This window comes from Eptesicus fuscus, chromosome 14 (genome assembly GCF_027574615.1).
Source record: "Eptesicus fuscus isolate TK198812 chromosome 14, DD_ASM_mEF_20220401, whole genome shotgun sequence".
NCBI lineage: Eukaryota > Metazoa > Chordata > Mammalia > Chiroptera > Vespertilionidae > Eptesicus > Eptesicus fuscus.
Window position 1 is genome coordinate 44345454 of NC_072486.1, and position 24846 is coordinate 44370299.

The 24846-nt window shown below is 43.4% G+C and overlaps 1 protein-coding gene across 3 annotated transcripts in view; it reads left to right on the forward strand.

Moving 5' to 3' along the window:
- POU6F2 (POU class 6 homeobox 2) overlaps positions 1–24846 on the forward strand; it is a 427905-nt gene that overhangs the window by 394121 nt on the left and 8938 nt on the right. For all 3 annotated transcript variants that reach the window (XM_028160000.2, XM_054726468.1, XM_054726469.1), the window contains exons 7-8: positions 8371–8577; positions 22348–22516. In XM_028160000.2, the coding sequence (XP_028015801.2) occupies positions 8371–8577; positions 22348–22516 (376 nt within the window). The remainder of the gene's footprint in view (positions 1–8370; positions 8578–22347; positions 22517–24846) is intronic.

Genomic DNA, 24846 nt, shown 5'->3' on the forward strand with positions numbered 1-24846 from the left:
CCTGCCCCATTGGGCTGATTCTCCATTCCTCAGCTTGCTAACCCTGTTTCTGACAGGTCGGGTGAAGGTGGGGAGGGGCCAGGTGGGGCATAACAATGACTTCACTTTGCTGAAGGACTCTAACACTGGTGGGTTATTGGTACCATGGATGGCAAGATTTACTGCTCTCTGGGCCAACAGATGGTTCAAGCCAACTCTTACAGGCACTTTCATGCAGGCATCTGAGGCCCAGCTGGGACCTTGCAATGGTGCACTGCTGTGAGCAATGTGTTTTCTTCCTGTGCCCACTCCCTTCTCAGGGCTTGGTTTCCACAGGCCCATTCTCAAGGCTCTCTCTGTGATACTGCCACAGTGCCCATTCGCCAGGGGGTTTCTCTGGGACAGGATGATAAATGGCTCAGACTCATGATATTAAGCCCTGGGGAACACTCACATATCCTTCCCTTGCTATCAGTGAGAGTGTACCTGGTGCCCATACAGTGCCGTTCTCTCTCTTCTCCTCCTTCCTCCTTTTCCTCTTTCTCTTTTTCCTCTCCTTCTCCTTCTTCCTTTCCCTGCATTTTTTTCTCCTCCCCTCTCAGCTCAAAGGCCACAGCCTCTCACCCATAAATTCCTCAGGGGGGTGTCCCCCAAATTTAAGGGAACAATATTTATTCAACCACTTTCATTAATCTTGAGGAAAGGAGAAAGCCTCCCCTGCCCCATCCCTGAGAGGGAAAAAGACACACAGTTTCAAACCGTGAGGGTTGAGTTCTGGACTGTCTGAAGGTCTCCTCCCTCCTCCAGAATGTGGCACCTGTTGATTCTAGGTGCTTCTATGGAAACTTCCAACTTAGCATTCTATTACAAGACAAGGAAGAGTTCATTTTTCCCTAGGGTAAACTGTTTTCTGTTCTTCACAGTAAACTATTTTAAGGTGAAGTTATAACATTCAGAAAATTTCAAAAGATCTTTTACAACTTAGTGCATAAGCCCAGGAGTGACCACAAAAGCATTTAAGCAAAATGAAGTTATGAACAAACATTTATTGAACACCTTTTTGGTTGTTAAAGCACTGTGTTGGGTGTTTTGCATACATTATTTTATTTAGTCCTCTCAATAACCTTATGAAAGGGAATTATTATTCCCATTTTAGAGATGAGTAGACAGGTTCTAAGAAGTGAAGTAATTCACCAACAATCTCCCACTAGTTAGTGGCAAAGCCTGGGCTTGAATCCAGCCAGTGGGAAATTGGTTATATATATATATAGATTTACCTCTAATTACTCTTTTAAAGTTTTTAGGGGAGAAGATTGCTTTTATTGTTGTTATTGCTGCTTTTACAACATCCATTTTCATGCAACTTATCTTATAATGTGACTGAAAGTGACATTTTAAAGATCATGACAACTCCAATTCTTCAGTCTTGTCTGTGAATGTGTTTCTAAAGTTGAAACCAAATACAGCACACCCAGCAGGGATCCTAATTCTGACAGTGAAAAATATTGAGTAGGTAGGTATTCCCCTAGGGTAGAATACCTATCAATACTCATGATATTAAGCATGAAAATGTATTCCTTATAAAGTTCTTTCTCACAATTGCTCATTAAGGAAATGTGTGTCATCCACTGCTTTCAAGTTGGTCTAAGATAATTTGTCTCATATCCTGGGCTTTTTCAATTATGCCGCCTTTGGGCACACTGCCATTCCCTATGCCCATACCCAGGCCAGACATTGGCAATCAGTCATGGTGCCGTTTCTCCCTAAACCCTGCGACCTCCAGAGCTTGAGGAAGCCAACTGATTGATGTTGCCTGCAATGTTAACTCTATTTGTCCTTAGTTGAGTGGCTTTGCTAATTGAACTCCTTCATCTGCTTATCTTCATGCTTTTACTCTTCTCTGGTTCAGACACTCTGCTAGAGGACCCTCTCAACATTCACACTTCTCTTGTTCCCCAACTTGAACAAAGCTCAATGCAAGAAGGCACTAGATTGCATCTTGCAAAAATAAATTTTGTTTGGGAAATAATTGTATCCTCCTCCTCCTGGAATCAACATCAGAGCTGCCAAAATAACTCTGTGAGTTTAACCTTAAAGCTTGGAGCACAATGAGACTAAAATGAATGTATTATGTAAAGAAGACAAAATCATCCCTCGGAGGAAGAGAGAAGAGTGGCTGAGGCCAGACCAAGGAAGGGGAAGGCTGTTTTCATTCTGGGGAAGGCTCACCACCAGCTCCTTGGCTCTCAAATGCTATAAGCACTTTGTTCCAGAATGGACAGAGTGATGTTACTGTTAACAAAAGCCTGTTGGCCAAAAAGTACTGAGGTTACACAAATATTTGTCTCTGGTGATGGATTGAAAGACACGAGGAAGACACCAATCTACAGCATCGGTGGGTTCTTTTCTTAAAGATATGTGTGCAGCAAAATTACTTGTCAATTTGACATCTGCAATCTCATACTCTGTAGCAGAGTTTAACAGCATGTCATAGACTATTACAACATGTGGCCCATCAGACAACTTGTCTGGAGGCTCTGGACTTCTGTGATATCACCTTCAGCTGCAACTGATGACACCTACGTGTTGGCAGGGAATAAATTCAGCACATGCTACCCTCCATTAGTCATAATTCATCCCTACTGAATACCTGAACTAGACTAAAGTCCATAAGGGCATAGTAATAAAAACCTGGTTACATGGTCCTGAATTGCCAGAGTTTTCTACAATTGCAAGATAAGCTTTATGGTGGCTAAAATTATAATAGCTGCTGCATTAATAATAGTCTCATTTATGTGTAAGCCACCCAAACTCTTAGGGAAATAGGGATATGTGTGCTAATGACCACTAGTAGTCATTTTAATGATTTTTTTTAGTTGCTCTTGCAACATGGACGTTATTCTCAGTGGTGTTTCATGCTCTTAACTCCTTTGAGGAAATAGACAGGTGAACATGAATAGCAACAATCAAGTAAGTCTCCTGTCAGAGAGGCCGGAACTCTTTTAGGTCACAAATTATCATCACAATACCAGTGTGGGCCTTGGCCTGGTTAAAGCATTCATCAGAGATGAATCATTGCTGTTAGAGTCAGGGCAAAGACATATAGGATCATTGCAAACGATGCCTTAGCTATTTGCTGTGGGAGTGATGGGGCAATAACCCCACTCAAAAATTTCTAATGTTGCAACCCAGGCATAAAGTAGGCCGTGCTTTTGAATTGAAGTGGAAGTGAACCAATCAAGCAACCCCTATGTCAAGGATTCATTGAGGCATTTGCTTCACAGTTGGACGACTACAATAGCATCCTAGTGACTGAGCTCCTGGTTTGTAGTCTCTTGCCACTTCAGTCCATTCTATCCACACTGTCACATTCACACCTAAAATAGCTCCATTTCCGCACTCCTCCCCAGTCCCTCAAAAACCATTCATTGAAACCCCTTGCCAGGTGGAATTTGACTAACTTGTCATTGCTCCACTTTCTCTACCCTCACTGGTATCCATCCATGTTTTTCACCTCCAGGCTAGATCTTGTTTGGAATTGTTTTGTCTACCTTTCCATATCTCATCCAACCTCCAAGACACTGTTCTGCCCCCATTTCTTCTGTGAAATCTTTCCCACTCATCCCCACCTTTCTTTCTCTGAAATCACTCATTCGTTCTCAGTATTCTTTTGATCATCCACCATATGGGTACAGAGATTCTTAGGGAATAGTCCTGGACTCTCCTATGGAGCATAGCATTGCTCTGTTGGATTATTAGAATCTTCGCATGCCATGTACCTATCTTATCTCCCCTTCCCCTGCCCCAATAGCATCTTCTGGTGTCCTCCATGGCACATGACATCATCATGCCTTACATAGAGAATGGTCTGCAGGTACTAGGTGGCTCTACCAGCGTCGTCAGCATCTAAACAGAGCTGGAATTTGTCTTGGGAAGTGAATGCCTTGAGTGGGAGCCCTAGCCTAGCAGCTGTGTTTGCTCAGTGACATGTCTTTCCACTGATTTCTCTTATCAGTAAATCCTTAGCTCTGGGAGCCAGAAACTCAAACTCTAAAAGTTGCTTCCAGAACTACAAGTGTCTCAAAAGCATCCTCTTTCTATCTTTGCCCTCAAGTCAGAATTTCCCTAATATCAAAATTCAATTTTAATTTCCTGACATAGTTGAAATATGTGTAGATGCAAATACTTCCCTTGAATAGCAGAGGCCTTTAATTTAAAATACAATTTCCACAGGTAAAATTGCCAGCTGTTCAGGAGTCCTAACAGCCTCACACCTTGGCTGCCTCGGTTCCTCTCATTTCCTTCTTTGATCTTTGAAATCAGAGTCTGAGGAGGAATTTTTGGGGACACCTGTGGAAGTGTCAAGGGGGGTGGGAACCAGCCTAAGTGAAATAAGCACATCCATCAACTTTTAGGGCAACACAATGTGAAGTCATCTTTACTCTTGGATTAATGGGAGCAAATTAAAACCAGCATGTTGTAATACATTGTGGAGTACTAGGAAAGTCATCAGCATGCACTGCTGAGTTTTTGACATGCTTGAGATAGTGATCCCAGCTCCCCCAAAAGGCCCACAAGAATGAGAAATTCGTAACTTCACAGAAGCTTCCTGACTAGAATGACCCCTACCCCTGCCCCCACCTTGAAGGCAAACTCTCTTTATTAAAGGCTTCCTTCAGTCATGCCATTCCAGATCCCTCTGGCTCTGACACTAGTGCTGTCCTACCCTCAGTAAGTGGTGCTAGGGACTAAGAAAGAAGAGGGGAGCAGGGGAGGAAGGAACTAAGCAGTGCCGTGTTTTAATAATGTCCCCGCGCAGTGTGTGGAAGCGAGGTTGCACATAGGGAAGGAGCTGGTGAGTCGTTTGCATTTGCCTTTCTTCTTCTCTCCACTCAGAATGCAGGCAGAGCATCTTATTACACAAAGAGAGCACAGAGTCGTGTCAATCTTCTAGAAGCAGAACACCTGCCTCTGCATCACAGTGTGTATGTTAGTTGTCAGGTGCTGTGCCTCACTCCGAAGCCTTCGCCCAGGCACCTCACTCACATGGCTCCCTAAATGCACTGGCATCCTGCCTAAAATAGGACCCACACCCTGCCACCTAAATGAACCCAGCTTTCCATTCAGGCCAGTCAGACAGAGTGGGGCTCCTCAGGCTTATGACATGGGGAAACCAGAGTGGATGGGTCAGCTACTGAGTTTTCATAGCACATTGTGCAGAGGAGGATGGTACACAGTTCACGGTGCAAGTGTGCAGAGGGGGATGGTACAGTTCACGGGACAAGTGTGCAGAGGGGGATGGCACAGTTCATGGGGCAAGTGTGCCGAGGGGGATGGCACAGTTCACGGGGCAAGTGTGCAGAGGGGGATGGTACAGTTCATGGGGCAAGTGTGCAGGGGGGATGGCACAGTTCACGGGGCAAGTGTGTAGGGGAATGGCACAGTTCACAGGGCAAGTGTGCAGGGGGGATGGCACAGTTCACGGGGCAAGTGTGCAGGGGAATGGCACAGTTCACAGGGCAAGTGTGCAGAGGGGGATGGCACAGTTCATGGTGCAAGTGTGCAGAGGGGGATGGCACAGTTCACGGGGCAAGTGTGCAGAGGGGGATGGCACAGTTCATGGGGCAAATGTGCAGAGGGGGATGCACAGTTCACGGGGCAAGTGTGCAGAGGGGGATGGCACAGTTCATGGGGCAAGTGTGCAGAGGGGGATGGTACAGTTCATGGGGCAAGTGTGCAGAGGGGGATGGCACAGTTCACAGGGCAAGTGTGCAGAGGGGGATGCACAGTTCACGGGGCAAGTGTGCAGAGGGGGATGCACAGTTCACGGGGCAAATGTGCAGAGGGGGATGCACAGTTCACGGGGCAAGTGTGCAGAGGGGGATGGCACAGTTCACGGGGCAAGTGTGCAGAGGGGGATGCACAGTTCATGGTGCAAGTGTGCAGAGGGGGATGGCACAGTTCACGGGGCAAGTGTGCAGAGGGGGATGGCACAGTTCACGGGGCAAATGTGCAGAGGGGGATGCACAGTTCACGGGGCAAATGTGCAGAGGGGGATGCACAGTTCACGGGGCAGGTGTGCAGAGGTGAAGTATACAGTGTGGGTGCCGGAGGAGGACCCTTCTCAGGCTCCGCAGGCCTCTTCGCATTGCCTGTGGGGTCACAGGAACAGCCTTTGGATACTCAGCTGCTTAATGCAAGGCCACTCATCAATGAAGTACTTACGTGCTCTGATCTATCGATGTGGACTTCTCCTGACCTTGCCGGCACTGATGGGACATGCTCGTTCCTGCTTCTGTGGGATAGACATCACAGGCTCAATCCATGAGACTGAGGGGCTGCAAACTCCCTACGGGACTGCTGACCACTCTCACAATAATTCCTCGATCTTTATCGCATCCATTGACAACTGCCATTGATACTTGATATTCACACAGCTCCTCCATTAGTGCTCTCCCACAAGGCTTTTGTGGTGGAGGTAACGGCCAATGAGGAGGGAGGCAGAGGGGGCAATTTGCAGTCCTAATCTTTGTCGCTGGATGTGTGGTCTCGTAGTTCTTCTGCAGAGCTGAAGCTTCACCTCGAATCCAGTGACAACAGAGTCTGGAAGCCATTTATTTGAAAGACACTTATTAAGAGGCTGTGTTTAAAAGCCTGTTTGGGGTACTGTGGAGGTGGAAAACAGTATCATTTATGTATAAACTCAGTCCTGAAGCAGCTTATTGTCTGGTGGGAAATGGCAGGCAGAATGTAGTGTCTTTTTTTTTTTTTTTTTTTAAGATTTTACAGGTAAAGATGGCTATAATGGATGAAGGTACAGGGAATTTTTAAAAAATATTTTTATAGAGTTTTTTAGAGAGAGGGCGATAGAGAGAAACATCGATGGGAGAATGGAGCATCCATTGGGTGCCTCCTGCAGGCCCCCTACTGGGGATGGAGCCCGCAACCCAGGCATGTGCCCTGACTGGGAATTGAAAGGGTGACCTTTTGGTGTACCGGACAATGCCCAACCAACTGAGCCACACCAGCCAGGGCAAATGCAGTGTCTTTTTAAAAAGTTGGCTCCCTCCAGTATTCTCCCTGTGGTGGGAGCCAGGTGACATAATGGAAAAGCAAGCATTTGGGGGTCAGACAGACCTGGACTCCAGCTCCAGCTGCATCACTTACAAAGTCCTCCATCAAGTCACACCAGAGCCACCCCTGTTGTAAGAATGTGGGTTGAAATGAAATCATTTCAACGGGAAAGCATTATTAATATGTCTTGGTGGTGGCCCCCAGGCCACATCGCCACAGCGCTGGTCTGGGAGGTGGCCATGGAAGATGGCCAGCAGAGCAGAGCTGCTTAACCAGCCTGAGCAGCATGGAGGGCAAAGCCTCCAGCCCCAAGCTCCGAGACTCCTCCAGGACAGTCTATAACACTGGAAACAGGTCAATCCTTTGTTCTCTGCAGAGTTAATTAGTCTCTGACAATGTCTGAATGGGTCTAGATCTCACAGATACCCTACACACTTGCTGCCCCCGCTCATCTCCCCTTCTCCTCAGCACAGTAATGGGATCCCGTCAGACCCTCCTGTGGCGCTCCATGCGATCGCACCATGGAAGCCAGTGGCTACCAAATGGGAAGAGAGAGAGTCTTGAAGCCTTGACCTCTAACCTTCAGATCCCAGTTTAAAATGCACCTTTTTTTCCCCATCTCAGCCCTCAGTAGTCATTTCGCCTTTATTTTAAGAGTTTCAAACATTTGTTGATGATCCCAGTTCTCTCAAGCCTCAGAAAGCTTAGGCGCTGCGACCAATGTTACAGAGCTAATGGGTAGCTCTGGAAGGTATCCCCCTGACTCCAAAACTTGGCCTCTCAACCCTGAGCACCAGGGCGCTGAGGCCCCCGATCCTGCTGGGGGTCAGGGAGCTGACCCCTGACTTTAGAGAGGCACAGGATGTTGATGAAGGGGAGGAGAAAAGAGGGAGTGAGCGGAGGGGAATTGAGGAGAGGAAAAGAGGAAGGGACATCGTGCTTGAGGAGCCACTGTAGGGGAGAGCTGTGGCTCCCAGCGGGATGAGGGTCGTAAGTGCCAAGGGAAGTTTGCCTTCCCGCTGATTCTGAGCCAAAGCAGACATCTGTGATGCCCTGGCAGCAATCACATGTTTCTGCCATCACCGGTGCTTGATTTTATTTTTAAACAAGATGTTTCCCCTTCAGTCCATGTGTGCCTACCTGTCCTTCAGATTCTCATTCCTCCCACTTTCTTCCCTGCTCGCATCCCCAGGTCTCCAGATCTGTTCACAGATCCTGAGTGGAGCCTCCTACAGAGACCAGGGAGGCGTGGTCTTCAGGTGCAGGTATGGACCCAGGGCAGAGCCGGCACCTCACCTCTGGGCCTGTCTCTTGCAGATAATTGGGACCATTCCTCTGATGCCAAATCCGGGGCCATCGAGCCAGGCAGCGAGTGGCACTCAGGGCCTCCAAGTGCAGTCGATCACCCCCCAGCTCCTGACAAACGCCCAGGGCCAGATCATCGCCACGGTCATCGGGAACCAGATCCTGCCAGTGATCAACACCCAGGGCATCACACTCTCACCCATCAAGCCCGGCCAGCAGGTAAAGGTTCCACCTCTCCTTACCACCTTCCACCTGTTTGGTTTCAATCAATGGAAAGCAATTTTTAACTCCACTAATATATCAATCCTTCTAAAGCAAGTTAGCTTTACTTTTTATTTTTAGCGGATATGGGTGAGATCTAAATAGTTCTGTAATATAAAATGTGAATTTATTAAATTATAAACAAAGACAGTGGTCTAAAATAGGGATGCACTCTTCTTTATTTACACTATGATTTTTATTTTCAGAAAATTTAAAAAGGGGTCAAGAGAAACCAAGACAAGTTATGCCTTAACTTTAATTTTTTTAAATTATTAACCACCAAGAGATCCCATCTTCATGCTGCTGAGACTGCAGCCTACAAATTAGGAAATGCGAAAAATAGGAAGTTCTACGAGGTTGAATTTCATTAAAACCCTGACAACCCAGTTCTTTTTCTTTTTTTTTTCTTTTTTTTTAATTCAAATACCAATGGAGCACCTTCTATGTGTTGTGCTAAAGGTTGGGTACGCAGCACTGAAGAAGAAAAATGTGGTCCCTAACCTCAGGGAGCTTCTGGTTATTTGTTTCCTCCAACAAACATTTTTTGATAACCAACTATATAGCAGGCCCCTCCTGAAGGAGCCAAAGAAGACAATGACCTCCTTCCTGGGTTTACAGAGCTCAGAGGTCACAGGTGCATAGCAGAGCCCCATTGTGCAATAAAGCAGAGAATGTCCTGTGACAGGACAAATGGGCACAAAGTTAGGGATCATCACAGAGATGGGAGTGACCAACTTTGCCCGGAGAGTTTTGTGTCCTCCCGGAGAAAATTATTTGGGAACTGAGTCTTAATGAATGAGTAAAAGTTAACCAGGTAAATGATGAGTTAACAAACATTCCAGTCAGGGGGAACAGCAGGCACAAAGGCAGGGGAATGTGAAGGAGGGAGGAGTGTTGAGAAACAAGGGAAAGGTTCATGCGATTGGAGAATAGAGGGAGGCTGAGAGCGGTCGTGAAAAGGGCTTTGTAATCCAGCTGAAAAGGATGGACTCTGTTTCTGTACGATCCTGAACACACTACACATCATCTTTGTGCCCCAGTTTCCTCATCTGTAAAATGGGGATAACCAGTACCTACCTCCCAGTGTGGTATGAGAATTACATGAGCTAATATGTTGTATATGAAATGTGGGGCGCGGCTACAGTGTTTGGACAGGTCCAAGCCTTGGACTGATGAGAGGGCACAGTCCTCTCGTGGCCACGTGCAAGTGCCAGCTTGGAGGGCAGAGCCCTCCCAGCACAGTTATAGCCAACAGCTGTAGTTGTAAGCTTGAACCTATGGTCTGAACACGTGGCCCCACGTGCCTAAGTGATATAGGCTGCAAGGAAACAAAGCTTGATCAGGTGCATGTAATTGAGTAGGATCGAAACCCAGGAGAATGTTGTAAACATCTTGACCACGCCCTTACTTTGCCTCGTGCATCTGGCTATAAAATAAAGACACGGCTTGTAGTCCGTGGCACTGCTGGGTCCCCATCAGGGAAGCAGCGTCCCACCGAGTCCCAGCTTTCATTCTCTTGTCTGTCTTTTCTAATCCTTCACCACCCCCACTCAGGGTCACTGAACCTGGCTGAGCTGGCGCGGCACATAAGGCGCCCTGGGGCTGAGTATGCCATGGCCGTGCCGGCTCCCCACAATGTAATGATTAGAACAGTGCTAAGCACACAGCAGACACTCATATAGTCATGATGATGGTGGTGATGATTTACCCTGCAGACCTGGGAATCGGTAAGAGGTGTTTAAGAGGAAGTTGGCACTCTCGGTTTTATTTTTTCAAGAAAACAGGTAACAGATGGAGGTTGAACTGAAGTGGTGAAGCATCCATTGTAAACACACTATTTAGGAAACTAGAGCAAAATACGACTAGAAATCCATAAGAGCAGGCACCAGACAGATGAAACCAAGGAAGGGTCTGGGATAGTAGTAGAGCTCAGGACAGGATCTGAGAATCATGGACACTTATATTGTAGCTGAAAGCAAGACAACCAGAGAAATCATGAGGAGCAAGTGTGGAAGGAAGACAAAGAAGTCATTTGGGAAACATCAATATTTAAGGAATGAAAGGGGAAGGGAGGGAGAGAAGAAATGGCTGGGTAAGTAGGAAAGGAACCTAGAGCATGGTGATTTAGCATCCAAGAGTTTTAAAAAGGTAGGAAGTGCACAACAGTGTCAAAGCTGCAGAGATGAAATCAGGTAAAGCCGTGGAGAAACATAATCTCCTCTATTTCTTTTTTGAAATGTCTTAAAGCCTGGATTGTCTGTGTTTGAAACATTTGAAACGAGTAACTAGGTGAGTTAAGCGGCAAGAGGTGGGCACAGCTAAGGCCCAGATTTACAGTTGGGAGGTGCACATCACAGGTGGTGGAGAGAATGATGGAGACTGGCAGTGAGTGCATGACTGAGTACAGGGTTTGATGAGTTTTTGGGAGACTGTATAATGTAAAGGATTTAGCAAGGAAATAAAATACAAAGGAAAAGGAAAGAAGAAACCATTGATACGTCATTCACTGGCAACAAAGTGGAGTTGTCCTTCCAGAGACCTCAGCCATTGGCTTCTGAGCCAACCATGGAAACAGCCTATTCGTGGTGGCTCTCTTGGAGGCTATACTTGAAATATCCATTTGCTTGTCCAATAAATATAAAACATTTTAAATATAAATATTTATTGGCTACCTACTATTTGTCAGGCACTGTACATGGAAACTAGGCTGGTGCACAAGACGATACCATGAGCCCTTCCTTCATGAGGTTTGCAGTCTAGTGAGGGAGATGGGCATTCATCAACAAATATGTACCCAAGATCTTCAGTAGATGCTATGGGGGAGTAGTAAGGGGATCTATGAGGGTGTTCAGCACAGGGACTTCCTCCAGTGAGGGGTTCAACACAAGGAAAAACAAGCTAGGTCTGAGCACACTTCCCAGGGATGAGACTGCCATCTTAATCCTTCTGATTTTCACTCTAAATCTAAATCACTGCTTGGGGAGCCAAGGTTCCCAGACACACTCTTCTTCCTCAGCTTTGTCTCAGCCAGTGGGGCAGCCCCGGCTAAATATGCCATTGAGGACTTTCATCCCCTCCACAGCCCCCATCCCTCAGCTGGTTTATTTATTTTGCCATTTACAAGATTCCATTGTATTCTCTTTCTAAATAGTTCCCCAAATAAGGCAAGATTCTCTCTCTCTTACATTGCCTTTTTAAGCCGTAATTCTTTTTTTTTTTAATATATTTTTATTGACTTCAGAGAGGAAGGGAGAGGGGGAGAAATAGAAACATCAAGAATGAGAGAGAATCATTGATTGGCTGCTTCCTGCACATCCCCCACTGGGGATGGAGCCTGAACCCTGGGCATGTGCCCTGACCAGGAATTGAACCGTGACCTGTTGGTTAATAGTTCCACGCTCAACCACTGAGCCAGGCCTGCCAGGCGTTAAGCCCTAATTCTCTCTGTTCAAACTTATGTTCAAAATTATCTCTAGGGGTAAATGAAGAGATTACCTCTTTTCATACAATCTGTTAAAAACTATTTCTGTCAGCAAAGCCAAGCTGTACATTGCCCCCCAAAAAGTAATGAAGTAATTAGAAATCATCAACATTTAATACAAAGTAGCTCCCGCTTTCACCTTGAATTTTGAAGGAGGGTGTTTGGGTGATAAACTATTGCAGTTACATAAAATTACAGCTCTAGATTTGAGGTAGTAATCTTTTAAACCAGGGGAAGAACCTAACCTAGAAATGGCAAATAAGAGGAGGTCTGGGGCCACTCCTCAACTCTTTGCCCTCAGTAGACATCATTAATCCATTTCCACAGTCTCTCTCATAAGCACAAATTCAGGAGCTTTCTCATAGTGCACTGTTGGCCCCTGCATGAAACCTCACTACCTCTGCAGGAACGTCTGGTCCTCTATTGGTGTAACCACCACCACCGTCCTCGTCACTGTAGATTTGGAGATCTAGCAACTGGGAAGAAACAGCCTCTTAGTGGGTAAGGGAGTGCCTTGCAAATGGCACCTCATGGCAGTTACAGCCAGCATCCCAGAGAGCGGAGTCTCCTTGCATGTATGTGAGCACTGAGAGGACACATACTCACAGATCAAAAGAGTGGCACTGAATCTCCAAATCACAGCAGCCCCATCCCTTTTGTTCAGGGCATGTGCCAGCTGTCTATTCTAGTTCCAGTAAGATCAAGGGAACCAGTGGTGAACCTGGTCAGAAATATCAGGGAAATGGTGGAAATAGATGAATAACTTTTGTTGTTGGGTTTTTTTTGCATCGTCTGTGATTAAAATGCCTTAGAACATGTAGTAAATTAACAAGTTGGATGAATTGACAGGAGATTCACAAGTCTGAGTCCCATTTATAAAAGCTGGGATTCTGAGGATAAAGGATCATAAAATGCTCAGAGTCCCAAAGTAAAAAGCTCAGAGCTGGAGATGTGAGGTTAGTGTTCTTCAATTTTTTCTTTAAATATAAGCTATCATGCAGTAGAGAAGTTTCTCAATTTATTTTTTCATGTGATTTATGACAAATGCTTGATCTCACAAGAGCATAGTTCCAACAATAAAATAAGTCATAAGTTACAGGAGCATAGAGATCCTTAACTTGCACTCAGAAGGAAGTCCCACTTTATGGAGTAAAGTACAGGGCTCTCTGACCAGATGACTTGGAGTGATGAGAGATAATTACATCTTTCATTTAATTTTTCTATCTGCCTCCCCTAACTAAGAGAGCCTGAGTAAAATCTGAGTGAAGGGTCAACTACTCTTGATGATGATTTTTTTCAATGATGAAAGCCCCATGACCTGCAACTTTATCATCTGAAATACAAACATTTTTTTAAAAAATATATAGTACCAGCATTTGATAGCCCTAGATATAGCTTCCAGTATCACATCAGAGATCCTTGGTGAGCAATACAAGAAAATAAGAGTCAGAAAAGGACTAGGAGAAACACACACACACACACACACACACACACACACACACGGGGGGAGAGAGAGAGAGAGAGAGAGAGAGAGAGAGAGAGAGAGAGAGAGAATATCTTCTTGTGCATGAAAAAAAATTACTTAATTCAAAAATATTTGGTGGAGCTCTAAAGTAACTTTTTGTTCCCTCCATGGGATTTTTCAGCTAAGATGGATGGTGGTGAACTCCAATCCCCCATAGTTAGAGTGCCCTAGAACCCCTGGTTTACCCTTATCAACCTGTGACTATGAATTATTTCTTCATAAGTAGCACAGACATCATTTTTGTATATATTTATTCTTCTGTTGACTAAATCCTAACAGAAGTTGGAAGGAAACATGTTGCAATTGGTAAAATCAATTTGTAAAATCAAAGCATTGAAATTATAACAATAGCTATAATACTTGGAGAGTACAATCCATGAAGACACTCAATTTTTCTTCAAAAGGTAACCATGTTAATAGGGAGTGAAAGGAGGATGGTTTAAATTAACTCTCTAAATGCCATATGATTATCCAAATCTATCCTCTTTTTTTTTCCAACTAAATACAAAAATATTCTTGCTTATCTATTTTTGAAAATGCACTTCTCTTCCCAGCACTTGCTTAAATTAGTGGTTCCGAGTTTTTCTCGGAGCTACCCAGAATGAGACATAAACGAAGCGTTTCCACCACAGAGGATCTAAAATACCGTCGGGGTACTGCTCCTAGAAGAAGGAAATGCGTATTAGTGGCCCCTGTGCAAACAGCCCTAGACCTCCCAGCCACACATCTGGGCATCTCACCTCTCAGGTCTCCCCTTGTCACTCCCTGTCAAGCCCAGCCAACAGAGGACACGCTCCCTGCACCTTCTGGGTCCCTAGACAAGAATGCCTGACCCACATCCTCTGCCTGCAAATCTCTTGCCACTGTCCCTTTGTCCAGGACCCCTCCTTCATGAAGCTTCCCTGCATTGCTCCCTCATCTCTGATTTTCCCATGCTCCATTCATATTCATCAAACTGTACTGTCTTTAAGAATCTACTCCTAAAAAGCAGGGACCAGACTGGCTCAGCTTTGTTCGGAATCCAGCCCATGATGGATGCTCAGTCTATTGTGTTCAATTGAATTGTTGCCGAACTGTAGTGTTTCTCCATCCAGGACACCAGCATCCCGGAACCATGCTTCCAGAGAAGCCCAGCTCAGGCCCTCCTGTGGCTTTTTGATTCTGTGTCTTCTGTCATTTTTCGTTTTGTTCCAGGTTAGCCCCTGCAGGGAGTTTGGGAAGAGCTTCCACACAGCACTGTCTTCTCTATTTATCTCTTTTTTTTAAATTATCAAAGCCCTCCTCTTGCCACACCTTCCCACCTCATCATCTCAACTACATTTAATCCCTCGTTTTCTGTTCTGCACTAATATCTGACCCCCGGCTTGTCATTGTCCCTGCTGAGTCCTGGTTGTGTGTCCCAACCTTGTTTGAGGACTGCTTTGGCCTTCCCTGCCTGTGCCTGGTCTTCTCCGCTGAATCCTGCTCTTATTCTACTCCCCTCACTTCACATCTTCGCAGCCTGGCAGGAGCCACTCTGCTTTCAGCTCTCTCTTGAGACCATGGTCGCTCCTCCCATACTTACTTCCCTGCAGACAAGAAGTGTCTGAAATGGAGCGTCCTATGTGGGGCTTTTCCTCCTGCTTAGGTTAAAGAGCTGTTTCCAAGTTGTGGAAGGCAGCTGGAAGGGAGACCCAGTACGTCTCCTAAACTCCGCCAGAAGGATCACTCCCTCCTTGCTTTTTCAAATATTCCACAGAGATAACTAAACTCTCCCCTAGATCTCATGTTCCTCACATTTTTTCAAGTTAGATTGTCCTGATGTCAACCGTAAATTTTTCAGCAAAACTAAGACCTGCAGTCTTGTCCTGTCCCCAGTAGAAGGACTCCTCAATAACATCCAGGTGTTTGTTATGTTCTCCTAATTATTGACGGTTCTTATTAAATCTGAGTTCTGGCTTCTCTGGTCTAGACATAATATGTTCATTTTCTTTACCCCTCTTTCTAAGAGAAGCTTCTTCCAAAATCATCCAGGAACTTGTTAGAAACACAACTTCTTGAGCCCCATCCCAGAGGTACTGCATCAGACACTCTGGGGATGGGGCAGCCAAATGCTAAATCTTGAGCACCACTGATTTAATTTCTCTTCCAGCTATTGCAAGGTACAAAGTACTCACAAAATGCCATCCTGGCGGCGGGGGTGGAGGGGGGCGGCGAGGGGGCGCGGAGGGCAGGGAGAGTCACGCGTCCTGCTTGTTCTCACCTCTGCTCAACTTCCCAGGGTTATATTCACTTTCTCCACTGCCCCCATTGGAGACTTAGCCTGTGGTCCATATGCCTCCCTGGCATATTTAGAAAAGGCCAGACCTCCCTCCTTTTGCATTTGAGCATTTGGAGAGTTTTGTCCTCCCCAAAGGAATTTCTCTATATTTAATCCCATTTGAATTTTACCGCTTATATGCATTTACCTTTCCAACTTGTCTAGCACATTCTGCATATTATTCCATTTTCCAAGACACTTGTCACACCACTTATTTTTATATTGATAGTGAATTTAATTAGAAGATGCTTTACTCCAGAAACTAAAACATTATTAAGGATATACTGTGTTACACACAGAAGATATATGGGGAGCAGTGGCACAGAAAATCAAGAAAGCGTTGAAAGTGTGCTTGTACTTGAATCTATTTTTGTTGAATATATTAAACACCCTGGCAGTGCCAGCCAACACTAACAAACCAATGAAGCCAGCCTGAGAGCGGCAGCAGGAAGTACAGGCATGTCTCGGAGATAGTTCAGATTCAGTTCCAGACCAGCACGATAAAGCAAGTATCACAATAAAGTGAGTCGTAACCTTTTTGCTGGTGGAGGGTCTTGCTTCACTTTTTAAGAAACACAGTATCTTTGAAGCACAATAAAGTGAAATACAATAAAACAAGATGTGCCTATTATAAAGCTTTTCAGACTCTGAATCCTGGTGTGCCCTGTGTCTCATTCATTCCCTGTTTGGAATGGACACCATTCCCTCCTCTCTGATAATGCTGAGCCCCAGGCTAACATGAACTGCCTCTTACCTCTTTTTTTGTAGACTCTCCATTCTTTCAGCCTGCATTAGTCAACTTGGGCTGCCATAGCAAAGTGCAAGTGCCACAGACCAGGCAGCTTAAGCAACAGACATGTAGTGCCTCACCGTTCTGAAGGCTAGAAGTTCAAGATCAATGTGCCGGTTGGGTTGGTTTCTTCTGAGGCTTCTCCTTGTCTTGCAGATGGCTATCTTCTCTCTGTGTCCTCACATGATCTTTCCTTTCTACCTGTCTGTGTCCTAATCTCCTCTTCTTATAAGGACACCAGTCATATTAAATGAGGTTCCACCCTAATCACCTCATTTTAACTTAATTATCTCTTTGAAGATCCTATCTCCAAATATGGTCCCATTCTGAAGTACTGGGGGTTAGGACTTCAACATACATGAATTTAGGGTCGGACACAATTCAGCCCCTAACACAGCCTATTTACATCTGACTTATAGCTCAAAAAAAAGGCAAAAAAAGTGATTATTGGAACTCAGAGGTAAACTCCAGCTCCTTTAGGCAGTCTAGTGAGGCTATCATAAATAAATAGAAAATATGATCATATAAGCAGGAAACAGAAAAGTAAGTTTGGGGTACAACAGGTAACCAGGATTAATTTTACTAAGCAAAGGACAATCTATAGGCAACTCCTACAGCGTCCTAGACTACCCCAAAATCGTTACATTTTTAGATAACATTCTAGCCACCTAAGAGTATTGTGTTTAAAATATGATATTTTACAGACTTTGGCACCTGCAGAAAATAATCCTAAACTAGAAAAATATTTACATTTTCACATTTCAAAACACAGATGAAATGTGTTCAAACTGATAGATCACGATCTACACAAGTGCTATCAACTCTAAAGTGCAGGTCACCATGCTCAGCTAGAACACATCTCATTTGTTCCCACGCCTCTCAACTAAGGCTTCCTGCTGTTTCTCGGACTCATAACCACTCATCTTCAGTGGTCACCAGGAGTTAAGAGGCTCCTGGTGGAAGGAGTGCTGAGCATATAATCAACAATTATATGAATCAGACTCTTGAATCAGACTTACCTGGATTCAAATCTCACTTATACCAGCTGCGTAGTACTTATACCAGATAAGCCATGTAGCCTTGTAAAGTCAGTTTCCTCTTCTGTGATGGTTATCAGTACCTATAAAAGAGCGCTAGTCCCAGATTTAAAAGTAATGTATATAAAAACACGTAGGAAGCGTCTTATAAATGGTGTCCATAGAGGTGGCCTCTTAAGATTAAGACAATATAATGAAACATCTACCTTTATAGAAGCTCCTAAGTTTCCCTTTCTCTCCAAGAAAGAAAAGGAGCCTTTGTGCTTCTAGTTATTCCCTAACTCGTGCATTTTCTTTTGCTAATCTATTTCAATTTTTGTGGCCAGTTATGTTTTAGGTATTTATACACCTATTTCTTTTGCCAATAATTATCAATACAAGTACATATTATTTTCACAGTTGTCAGTGTCTGAAAAAAACAACATAATTAAATCTAATAAAATAACATTTTTCTAGCCCTGACTGGTTTGGCTCAGTGGATAGAGCATCGGCCTGCGGACTGAAGGGTCCCAGGTTCAATTCCAGTCAAGGACATGTACCTTGGTTGCGGGCACATCCCCAGTAGGAGGTATGCAGGAGGCAGCTGATCAATGTTTCTAACTATCCCTCTCCCTTCCTCACTGTAAAAAATCAATAAAATATATTTTAAAAAAATAAATAACATTTTCTAATGCTGCTTATTTAAATTATATTAAATACTTATATTGAATCCTAGCGTTGATATTTCATGAAGTAGCTTCAATCTCAGTTTTAAGCTACTTCATGAAAAAAACTCTGTGATTCAATATGAGTATTTTAGTGCATTAATCTTCAGAAATATTTCTTTCTAAAGATTAATGGACTAAAATATTTAAACCAAGCATATTAAAGATAGGACTATTTATAGAGTTTACCTGAAAGAATTGTAGTTTTAGGCATGGGAGGTAACAGAAATGTTACCTCTAATATCCTCTTTTTTTGAGGGAAGAAGTTATGAAAGAGAAGTCAATCTCTGGGATGATTTTGATATGCCTAATAAGCTAGTCTATCTGGGCTCACAAGTGATTTTGGAATTAACAAATACGTGTCTATATTGGCGATTGGAAGAAGATATATGGGCTCCATTAGGATGATACTGCTTATATAATCTTGATTCTCGACAAGTAAGAAACATTTCTAATTTGTATTGGTTTTTCTGAACTGTCTGATTGAACTCTAGAAGGTAAGCAGGACCCCCAGAGTCTTTAAAAATAGATTTATTTCCTTTGGAAGAAATATATCTTCCTTATATTTTTGGATATCTTAGATTCATCTTTCTCTTTGACCGTGTAAACATAGAATAAGCTCTTAAAAGAACTATTTTATTTTCCTTTCAAATTCCTCCTCCTGCATAGCTAAATGCATAAACCCTAGCTTGCTTTAGTGACTTCTAAGTGAGACTGCAGCCTTGTCATTTTTTCTTTACTGAGTTGTTCTGAGGAAGAAAATTTAAATTGATTATTGTCTTATCCAGTTCCTTGATGGTACTTTACCATACCCAGGTCCAATAAAATATTGATGAAGTGGTAACACTGAAGACTATCTCATGATTCAGAAACTCAAAACTGTAAAAAGCTTTTGTCTCATAACAATATTTAGAAGGACAACTCAATAGGTTAGGGGAAAGAGATTGACATGCAAGTATCCATCACATTTTATTGAACAAATTAAAATAGATTTAATCTTTAATGTGTGTCCCTAGAACAAAATTTACTGGATATAATTGTTGATTATATGCTCAGCAGATTGGCTAGTTACTTTAGGCAGATGCTTGATGCATATTAATTTGGATTCCATGTTGATTATAACTATCTTTAGTTTACAATGTGGCCTCCACTTAGCACAGTCTTGTAATGATAAGGATGTTCACTTGAAATGTAACTGCTGGCAATTCTGTAGAGGACAGGATGGCATCGTGGAGCCCTGAACTACAGTAGGAATCTGGATTCTAACATTCAGCAGACCACGTGGCCTTGGACCAGTCGTTTAAGTCTCATAATCATGCCAGGCACATCTGCCGCATAGGAATATGGTGTGAATCCAGGGAGCAAAAGCATTATCATGGGGAACCACAAAGGGGATAGTTTCTTAAACACATTTCCAAAGTAGCACCTTACTAACAATTGTTTGAAGGCAAATGTTAATTGGTGGTTCAAAACACTTTAGGGAATTAAAAAACTGATATTTCCAAGTGTTGGCAATGATGTGGAGCAACTAGAATTTTCATACATTGCTGGTGAGAATAATAAAATGCTACAATCACTTTGGATATTGGCTTGGTAGTTTCTTAAAAATTAAATATGCATTTACAGTATGATCCAGTGATCACCACAATTCCACTCCTAGGTGTTTACATAAGAGAAGTGAAAACACAGGACACACAAAGGCTTGTTTATAACAGCTTCATTCATAAAAGCTCCAAACTAGAAATAACCCAAATGTAGCTCAACTGATGAATGGGGTAAACAAGTTATATCATAGATTTAGATATAGATATATATTATACATACCATTCAGCAATAAAAAAGGAATGAGCTACTGATATATGCAACAAAATGGGTGGATCTCAAAAATAGTATCCAAGCAAAAGAAGCCACGTACAAAAAAAGTACATCCTGAATTACTCCATTTCTAGATTCATGGCAAACAAGTCCATAGGCAGAAAGCAGAGCAGTGGTTGTCTCGGGCTGGGAGTTCAGGGAAAACTGGTTGCAAAGGGAATTAGGGAATTTTGTGGAATAATAGGGAGGTTCTATATCTTGCTTATGATGGTGGTTCTGCGGGTGTATATCTTTGACAAATTCATCAAACTGTATTCTTGAAATGGATTGTATTTTATTATATGTAAATTATATCTCAATAAAGTTCAGTGAAAGGAATGAACACACACACACACACACACAAACACACACACACACACACACATATTGGGAAAGCAATGGCAAATGTGACATTGTAACATTTCAGGCTCTCACATCCTGAGGTGTCAAAGATTGGTGACTGTTTTGTAGTTGGCTATCACATCAAAGTTCAGAGCCTGATCTGATTCTACTCCCAGGCTGACTTCCTTTCATGAAAACCTTCCTACCCCTCTGTGAGTGTGATGATGGCTATGAAAGCACTTTGCAAGCCAAAAAGCGCTGTGTCCAGTTAACGAAGGTGGCAGGTGGCCATGCTGAGGCCTCTCCTGCACCTGCTCAGGGTCCTGGGCTGCCTTTGGGTCAGCTTTCTAGGAGGGCAAGACACGGATCAAAAGAGATGCCTCCCAGGCCTTAAGTTTCCTGGCACCCGCACTCACTTCCTTTCCTCTCTCCTTCCTCTCCTCAGCGGAGCTCTCCTCACCTCTCAGAACAACAGTCCTTTGATAACCTGTGAAGGAGTCATGAATAAATGGACATTAAAACAGAGTTCCTTAAGTCACACAAAATTTTTTAAATTAAGTAAATTCTTGCTTGTGGCATTGTGACTAAGAGCTTGAGCCCAGGGTCTGAGGTCATATGTCCAGGGACCAGCTCCTCCACACCTACCGGATGTATCTACAACACCTCTAACTTCTCAGTGCCTCAGCTTTCTTGTTTATAAAAAAGCCGTCAAAATAATAACCCGCACCCTGGCTGGTGTTCTCAGTGGTTAGAGTGTCCGCCTGCACACTGAAGGGCAGCAGGTTCAATCCCTGGTCCTGGTCAGGACGAGTGTGGGAGGCAACTCACCCATATGTCTCTCTCACATTGATGTTTCTCACTCTCTGTCTCTCCTTCTCTCTCTCTCTCTCTTTCTCTCCCCCTCCCTCCCTCCTTCCCACTCTCTCTTAAAAATCAATGAGAAAAAATATCCTCAAGTGAGGATTAACAAAAAAATTTTCAGGCTGACATGAGAATTAAATGAGAGAGTGCGTGAAAGTCCTAAATGGAGTGCTGGCGGAGAGTAGGAAAGTGACCGGTGAGATCTACAAATGTTAATAGGTATTTTTGTCTGACTGTCCCAATTTCTCAATTTTCCATAAGATATTAGAGAGCCTTTTTCTTGGCTCCACAGTACTACACCCAGACTCTTTGGTCTGGGAGAGCAGAAAGTTCTCATATTCACTCAGCCATATTAAATTGGGAATTGCCTAAAAATACCAGTTACCTAAGACAAATCGCTGGACACAGCCAGACCTTTATAATTGAGTTTTGCATTCCAAGTTGATTGTAAGCATTATAGTTCATCTACATGTACTTGTGAAGCTGGTCAAATGTGGTGTAATTGTTTGAACAGGCAGAAATACACGGTGTTGAAGAAATACACCTGCTATACACGGTGTTGAAGAAATGTAGAAAATTGGGTGCTCCAGTGAGCCAAGTAGGGGATTAATAATATATTTAGAATTACTAATAAAATGCCTGTCAAGCAAGCAGCAACATATTACATACCAAAAAAAAAAAAATCCTGCCTGCTGTGTAGGAGGATGTTCGTTCTTCCTAAGAAGTACATATTCTTGGAAATAAAATAATTCAACCCCAGATGAAACTTCTGGTCCCTAGCATTTTCCTCCTAATTTTTCATTCGTTTGTGTGTTTTTTACATCCTCCCGTGTAGCTCCACCAACCCTCCCAGACGTCAGTGGGTCAAGCAGCCTCCCAAGGCAATCTTCTGCACCTGGCTCACAGCCAAGCATCCATGTCTCAAAGCCCTGTCCGGCAGGCTTCTTCTTCCTCCTCCTCGTCCTCCTCTTCTTCAGCTTTGAGCGTGGGCCAGTTAGTCAGCAGTAAGTATCCTTTCTGGCTCAGTTAAGTCATAATGGCCTCCTTGTTGCCTGTTTGCAATGCTTTCTTCTCTCCTCTCCTCTCTCCTCTCCTCTCCTCTCTTTTCCTCTCCTCTCGTCTCTTCTCTCTTTCTCTCTTTCTCATACTCTACCTTCCTCTCTCTTTTTTATTATCTCAACCTTGAAGAGGGATTTTCTGGCCCTGCTAAGCCAATATTTCCATGAAGTCCATGCCGTGGGCCAGATGGTTCCTTTGGGATGCAGGCCCCCGAAGCACACCTCCTCCATAAGTACCTGTAGGGACTGGTCTCCATTTCAAGTGCTTTCTGATGTGCTGAGTCAGTCCTGCCACTTCAGAAGGGAGAAACTGATCAGCTTGCAGGGCATGAGCCATATAGCTCAGAACTGAAATAACCAACAGCAGGCACTCAGCCCACAGGTCAAAATGCTTTTCTGTGTGTTTGAAGTCTCCTGCCATTCTATTTGTAGGTGTCAGAGGAAATAAAAGAGAGCGTGCCTGTGGGTGGGTAGCTGTGTGTGCACAATGAGCTGCCTCCAGTGGCATGTGGGAGAAGCTGATGGGCTAGATCCATCTCTGGACTTACAGGTGTTACATGTTTTGAGCATGTTACTTAGTTAACTCCCTTATGTCTCAAAACCCGACTACAGAATGAATAGCACATGCAGTGTATTCTGATGAATAATAGTACATGGAGTGATTTCTCAAACTACTGTTTGAGCCTTCATTTGTAGAATTTCCAAGGCACTTTCAATATTTTACTCATTTTAATACTCACAAGGTATTGTAAATCCTCCTTTTTAGATATTGAACCTAGCATCAAGTAGAACCTGGAAACTGCAACCCATTTTGACCATCTTATGTCAGAGGAACCAGACTCAGTCTTAGTTGAGAGACCCTGACACCCTGTATGACCAATATAATGGGTGACAAAGCCAGGATGATAACCTAAGACGTCTGAGTCAATGGATTGTATATATTCTATACACCAGAGTCGCTATAAAAGATTGAATGCTTACACATGAGTTTTATCCAGTGAAATTTGAATGGTAAAATATATCAAATCACCTGAATATCTTTGAATATTTTTAAAAGCCTGGGCCCATGCCTTATAATTAAAACATAAAATCTTTTCTCTGAGCCAATTTGAAGAGGAAAACTAGACATCTTGCATATTATGAAATATATAATCAAGCATGAAATACGCAGTTAAAATTCTTTTGTCCAAGGTTAAATTCACCTAATCTGCACATAGGCTAATGTGGGGAGCCCTAACCCCATACTTCAGATGTAGTTGTTATGTAGGTTAAATTACAGGGAAAACAAAGGTTCAGCCAACCTAAACAGAAAAAAGAAAAACACAGAGACATTTATTGAGCACTATGTGTATACCAGGGAACTGATTACAAAGAAATACAGAGAACAAAGCAAAATGAATGCTATGATCAACATATGTATAGGGACAATGAAGATATAGTAGATGGTTATCTCAGTTTTAGAAGCTGAGATAGAATGGAAGGACTTGCTATAGTAGTTAATCCTTAAATTGAGTTCAGATGGTAAATGGAGCAACAAATCCCTCCAAAAACCAAGGTCATAGCTGAAACTATGGTCGAAACCTTGGTTAACGAACAGCCCCATATCATAGTCAAAGGGTTGAACAACCTCTCATTGTTCCAGATGAACTGTAGTGGGCAAATCATACAAAAATCTTCCCCACTCCAGGCAAAAGAATGCAGAATTAATGTGTTAGCAATGATAATGGGATCTTCATGTGCAAAGAACACCACATCTGGGCTCAGAATTACCAGAAATGCACATTCGTTAGGACATCTGCACAATGCCTGTTCACAGCACCTACACAGCTTGCCCTATGTTAAACCTTGATCAGGCTCTACAGTCGTCAGAGGTGAATATACTTTCTATAAGCAGAGCTTTTGGAAAATCTAGAAGAGTCAAACAATTGTTTTGAAATATGTCCCAAATTGGGTTGATTTACACAGTACTGTTTAAATATAGGTAGATTTTGGATTTTTTATTCTTTGCTGGGTTTGGTTTTTCAGTACACTCGTCTTGAATCCCTGATCTATAAACTTGACTCTTAAACAACAAAGGGCTCATAGTCAATACCAGAAAAACCAAAACTATAAAGTGAACCTAAAGATGCATGGCGACAGCTTGTGGCACAGAGGAACCCCTGGTTCACATAATCATAATTCACAACATTTTCCACAACCCAATGAAGTCACCATATTGCAAGTAAGCTATTCTCCCAAATTGCATTGTATGCTCCCAAATGGTTTCTTATTTCTCA